Source organism: Triplophysa rosa, linkage group LG22 (assembly GCF_024868665.1).
Source record: "Triplophysa rosa linkage group LG22, Trosa_1v2, whole genome shotgun sequence".
In the NCBI taxonomy this organism is placed as follows: domain Eukaryota; kingdom Metazoa; phylum Chordata; class Actinopteri; order Cypriniformes; family Nemacheilidae; genus Triplophysa; species Triplophysa rosa.
In genome coordinates, this window is record NC_079911.1 from 15,638,066 (window position 1) to 15,644,403 (window position 6,338).

At 44.0% G+C, this 6,338-nt stretch overlaps 1 protein-coding gene across 1 annotated transcript; it reads right to left on the minus strand.

Annotated features, from left to right (window-relative positions):
• Positions 1-1,328: 1,328 nt before the first annotated feature.
• On the minus strand, positions 1,329-5,991 carry si:ch211-244c8.4 (APC membrane recruitment protein 2). The gene has a single exon (XM_057320882.1). It carries the CDS (start codon positions 5,711-5,713, stop codon positions 3,329-3,331), a length of 2,385 nt encoding a protein of 794 aa, XP_057176865.1. The 5' UTR covers positions 5,714-5,991; the 3' UTR covers positions 1,329-3,328.
• Positions 5,992-6,338: the final 347 nt, after the last annotated feature.

A 6,338-nucleotide genomic window follows, 5' to 3' on the forward strand; every position in this document is an offset into this window, starting at 1 on the left:
CCCATTGGCTGACCTAGTCGGGTTGCCATAGCAATGTTTTTTCAGTGGAGCATGGATAATTAGCCAAACATCTTTTCGCTGGGGTGTTAATACATTACGCTGATGGGGAATAAAACATAAGCGTTCTGTCATCATGACCTGTTTAAAATGACCCTGCTCATAATGGTGCATTGAAGAAAAAATATCAACAGTTATAATGTCCTCATGTATAATATAATAATCTACATTTTTTAACAAAAACACCATTTCACCACAAATCTTATTAGAGGGAGTAGATTGTAAATCTCATGTTTGGTTTCCCATAAACAATAATAAGCATATTGCCATTACCTACAGCTCATTTTTAATCTCATCCTGATGATATGCGTGCACATACATGTAACTGTGAAAACGCTTTTAAGTCATGCCATCTGCTTTATAGGACCAGCATCACCCATACAACACGTTTTAGTCTAGCGTGGCTGCTTATATTTCACATTCTCACTATTTTTTGCACATCTCCCAGCTGCAGTGTTTATTAGTATTTTGGGGCTATTTCGCACCTCTCATTTGTCATCGCCGTAGATGAGACTGCAGGCTGCTTCTGATATATTCACATCAAAATGATTCACTTTGAGATCCAAGGCTATTTCTTGATCATCATCATTCATTGTCACAATAAGACCTCAGGTACCTTAGGTAATGCACAAACAAGAGGCTTTTATATTTTTCAAAGTCAGGGATGGCGGATTCATAAGCAAAGGATGGTTTTTATTAACAGTGGGCTTCTTTTTGGGTAATTACACGGTGAAGTCCTCGTGTTTCTGTCGTCGTCTACAGCCCTAGGGTCTGAATTAGATAACAGAGGCTTGTTTATTGGGGTCTCTGTAAAAAAATTCTGTAAATATCCATATTTTGTTTTTCGTTTTCCCTACACTCCCTGCCTCCTTCACCCTGTAATAGAGAAATAAAAATATTAGTTTTATGTATAATTTAATAACAGTAGTGAGAGTTTCAATGAGACCAGTCCAGTTATTTTTTTGTCTCAAATGTTTTATTTTTGTAATAAATCTACCTGCAGTATTTGCATATGTGTGACGCTATCTGTGAAACGGTGAAAAACCCAGCTTTAGTCATTTTTTGTGATTTACTGTTTTCTACATAAAATCATTCTACATAATGTAAAGAATAGTCAATAATCAATCAAAATATAACCTTGATAATATTGCCAGAGTAAAGCCAAAAATTTAATGTTTAGTAAGCAAACTTATTTTGTATTTTTTGTGTAAAATAATAAAACAGTGTCACTAAAATAATTAATTTCAGTAGGCCTATTTTTCTTATGATAAATGATAATTTGACTATATCAATATCCATCATCTACAGCAATAAACTCACATTACCTATTTTCGTCATTTTATATCTATGATGCTCCTCATAATAAATGATGAGACTTAAGCCTCGATTTCACAGACACGGTCACATATAAAATTTGCTTTTGCCATTAATATTACAATATTCCTTTAACATTCACAGCCATCAAAAAACACAGCTGTGATGAAACCAAAAAAGCCTTTTTTACGCCCTCCCCTTCCATGTTCTCTTCCTCCATCTCCACCACAATCTCTCTCTGTGCGCCCACTGTCCTTTCATTTCAACCCATCGCCAGCCCTCATTCATTCCCTCCATTATGTTTTATAATGGTTGATGTGAGTCCAACACTAAGAATAATAACAGCTCACATAATCCTAACTCGGAGACAAGATAACGTACCATTAGAAAACGACAGGGTTTCATTCACATTCATCGGATGCGGGGTTGCCTGGCAGGGTCCTGTAGCATCTTAACATACAGCCCACTGACCAATGAACGCTGACGTACATGTGCTTTTCTATTCAGGTCAGTGGGCTTTTCAACACCACAGCATGGCACTGCAGAGGAAGGGGTGGGGGGCTGGGGGTTTCTAGTGAAAGGCTTTGTAGGATTCGACTACGAATGTCTGTCTAACACGGTTACATAATGCTACTTGTAAAGAAGTGGTCAAATCACTATCATATTGTAAGTGGAGTCTACTATTAAACATTGTGCAAGTATAAACACATTTTATTGATTAAATAGGCAACAATGTAACATTAAGATAAACACACCCATCCACTGACATACACACACTCATACAGACACACAAAAATAAATCTCTATTAAACATGTCAATGTGATGGCAACTTAAAAAAGATCTATCCATCCAAACCTCAACACCACTGTCATCCACGAAAGTCTTAGCTTACCTATAACATCAACTGCCTGTGAAACATCACCTCTATTGTCCTCAGACTCGATTAGAGCAGTCTCACTTCAGGCAGAAAAAAACAATCCACTGTGTCCACAGATCTAATCCATAAGTCTCATGGGTCTTTGATGACATGTCACATACACAGACATTACAGCTCAGTCACTGTGTGACCTAACACAGTGTTTCAAAAACAGCAAGAAAAGGACATCGGTGAGGAGAGAGAGAAACTGAGATGGCTCATGTGGTTGAGAAAGTAGGGCATGCGTTCTGCTACATACATTCAGAAGATACTGTGGAATATCCTGTCTTGGCGTCAACTGTACAAATTCTGTTTATTTGCATACAACACGTGGGGACTTCAAGAAGACTAACATTGATCCACAAAGCTCACTTTTTTTTTTTAAAGAAAAAAGACACAAGACGAGAAAATCTCAAAAAAAGAAGGCCAAGTAACAAAGGCTACAAAGATCCTCCATTGCTCTGTAACAAAATGCTTTCCTGTGTGGCAGGCCAGGAAGAAAAAAGCACCGTTCTGATGATACTGGGCCCTTCTGGTGTTGTAGACCTGGAAAAAAACCACATGACTCCATGTTGGCTTTTAAAAACCATTATGGACCACTTTGATGCTGATGAGAAGCCGCTCTACTCCAGAGATAATGGACGGATCCATTCCTTGTTTCTGCGGAGGAGATCTACATGGCTTTCGATTCCAGGTGAGGGCTCTTGTGCTTTAGTGCCAGCCTTTTAATTTGCATGTTAGGTTGCCAGGGGATCCCTTTAGATAGAGCCTGTGTGTGTGTGTCGGTGTTTCGGGTGGCACACAGAATTAAATCCACAGAAAGAGTCGGTGCAATAGATACAAGAATGGAAACACCAAGTTGATACAAAGTATTGACACCGGTATGCAAATTAGTTAAAAAACATAATCCAGTTGTCCACGGGAGGATATTAGCTTAATCCAGGCGTAATGATGCCTGACTGAATATCAAAAGAAGATCTTGAGAAAAGTTGCCAGTGGAATGTGTTTAGGTCTTTTTGCAAAGAGAATGAGAACTTTAGTTATTTTCGGGGGGCGGAGGCAGTTGAAGCTGTCGGCGCGGGCTTATTGCTGGTCCGGCGGACGGGCATTTTGGACACGGGTATCTTGGAACGTGCAGCTTCCATTCTCCCCGGCATAGAATGGTAGGTAGCAGAGGATCCATGTTTGACTGGAATCTTGGATTCTCGGGATAAGCTTGTTGCACTGGCTGTGGGGCGTGCGGAAGTCAAGCCTATGTCCTCTTGACCGAGTGTTGGTGTGACGGCCCCTGATTCTGTGGAGATATCGCTGAGGGCCTCTTTGCTGCTGCTTTCCCGTGAGAGAGAGAATGGGCTCTGCTCTTCATTTACTGGTGTTGGTGGATTGGAGTGGTCCTCATCTCCATTGGGTTGGGCCTCTCTTTGACGCTGCTTTGCAGGTCTGCCTCCGCCACTTACAGGGATTTTGCTCAGAGTTGCGGGCTTCCCCATCGTGCCCTTCTTCACCACTGTTTTGGTGATGTTTTGAGTAGCCACAGAGTCTCTCATATCAATTCCTTCTTGTCTTACGTCCTTCCTTAAATGCATCCTGGCATCCTCTTCTGCTCTTTGAATGGAGTTTGATGAAGTAGATGGTTGAATCGGTTTAGTAGACGATTCAGAAATAGAGGTTTTTCTTACATTTGACGCTGAGCCAGTCTTGTCACTTTGGGAGGTGGATTTTGTAGTTTGTCCTGTTGGCTGCTCCGGTTCGGGCTTGGAAATAGGAGCGGTGTTACGGCTTGTTGATAATCCGAATGTCGTTATGAGTTTTGGTCTCTTTGTTGGCGCGGGGGGCTTATTAGGTTTACCAAATACATCAAATGGTGGCAGATGTTTCGCAGAGGTAGATGAACCATGTTTGGATTCATGTGTTGGTTTTGCTGCTTGGGAAGGTTTCGTTTTGGTAAAAGAATCCGGGGTGGTACTAGTTGTGGGTGAAGGGGACGTTTCTGAAATGGGGGTAGTGACAGGAGAAGGGGAAGGTGTGGAGGTTGGGATAGGTAGGGTCATGGAGGCAGATGTGATGCTAGGTGGTTGTATTGTGGTGGGTTTGAGTTCAGGGCTAGATTTAGGGGACAGGGCAGGTTTGGCAGGGGAAGAAATAGATTTAAATGTGGGGCTTGATGTAGCATCCTGGGCAGACTCTGTATTAGAGAAAGGTGTTGGAGTAGGTTGGACAATCGGGGTGGTTTGAGCTTTTGGAGTAGGAGTTGGGGTAGGTTGGGTTATGGGCATAGCTGATGGGGCTGGTGTTGGTTTGGTGAGAGGGCTAGCGGATGGTGTAGGGATAATTGGGGCAGAGGGCATGGATGGTGTCGTTCTGGTCAATGAAGAGGATGTTGGAGAGGAAGCTGGTTTTGTCAAAGGGCTGGTAATAGGTTTTGTGGTGACAGGTGAAGAGATGGGTTTGGTCGCTAAAGTAGGGGAAGGCTTGCAGGAAGTGGGGCTCAAAGTTGATGTAGGAGAAGGGCTGGGCTTTGATCTGGTTGAAGCAGATGAAGTCTTCTCAGAATCATCCACCTTCAGCGTTGTTTCTCCCTCCATACGACAGCTGGCTTTGACCCATTCTGCCTCAACATCCGCTACAATATCTCCACATGGCGTCAGTGTATCAAAGCTTAAAATTGATGAGATATCTCCAAGCAGCGTGCTCAAACGTTCATCTTTTTGTGGTTTTGTTGCCTCGCTCACCTTTTCAGCATCTTTCGATGATGTGGGGCCCTCTTGTGTTGTAGGAAGCTGTTGATTTCCCTCCTGTTGCTGCTCCTCCGCCGAGCGAGGTGTTGGGCCAGGTGTCAATGTGAGGCTTTCCTTTATAATCTCGACACTGTTGGAGCGGGATGCAAGAAGGGGAGGGCCGGGTTCAGCTTCTTCTTCAGCCTCCTTCTCTTTACTAGGCCAGCGTATGTTACCAAACAGCCCCTTCAGGCCCTTCCGTTGCCGCCCAGGCCTCTGAGACTCGGTCTGAGCCTGACGTTCTCCCGATACTCCTCGTCGACCTTTGCGAAGCATGTTAAGGAAGCTCAGGGACTTGGCCGAGGTGAGTGAGGAGATGGACTGCCTCGTAGGGGTGGTTTCAGTTTTCATATTCCCGCTTGTGAACTCGTCCATCGGAGCATCCTCCTGTTGACTCTCCTCTTCCTGGTCAAGATCCACTTGCTCCGCTTCTGCTTCTGGGGCGGTAGGCTCATTTAATCCATCCAGAGTTTTGCTCCTGGACGGCGGTGATTTAGGGACTCCATCTCCTTTTCCCCGGATGGAGAAGATGCTAGCGACGCCGCTGCCTGGTTTCCGCTTGCCGAACAGCTTGAAGGCTTTCCTGATTTTACCTGGAGGCTGCGGGTCACATGGCGGCGGTTCACAGCTCTCAGACTGTGCATCCATATTACAGCTCCACTGCAGTGTGTCTCTGCCTTCGTCTCGATCTCTCTGTCTACCCTCACGCTCTTTCTTTGTAACCTCACACTCAAATGAATTCAAAACAGCTCCAATGAAAATAAAAAAAACAGTTACCTCTTCCTTTTGTGTGTCTGCAGAATATTTTTCCTAGCAATACGTATTCATCTCCGTCTCTGCTCTCGTTCCCTCCCTCTATCTATTGCTCTTTTTTTAAGCGCTCCCTCTTTCTCTCTCTCGCTCTGTTCCTCCCTCCCCAGCCTCCACCCTCCCTCTCTTTCTCTCTGCTCCTCTCCTCTCGCTGCTCCAGCTGGTCGCCATGGCAACTGAGGGTCTAAGCAGCTTTCGTCAGCAATGGAGCGGAGCCAGGGGCTGTCATCATGGCCCACTCTCCTTCTCTCTCTCTCAACACTCCCTCTTTTCATCCAACTCACTGGTCATCCATCCCTCCATCCAGTTACTCATCCAGATTTATCCTTTGTGTTGGTGACTCTGTTCTCTTTTTATCAGCATCACTGATGGAATCCCCTATGGAAGATGGGACAATACAATCGGTTCAGTGTACAGCATCTGACTGATTGTGAGAAAAACTTACCGTATCAACATAATGTAT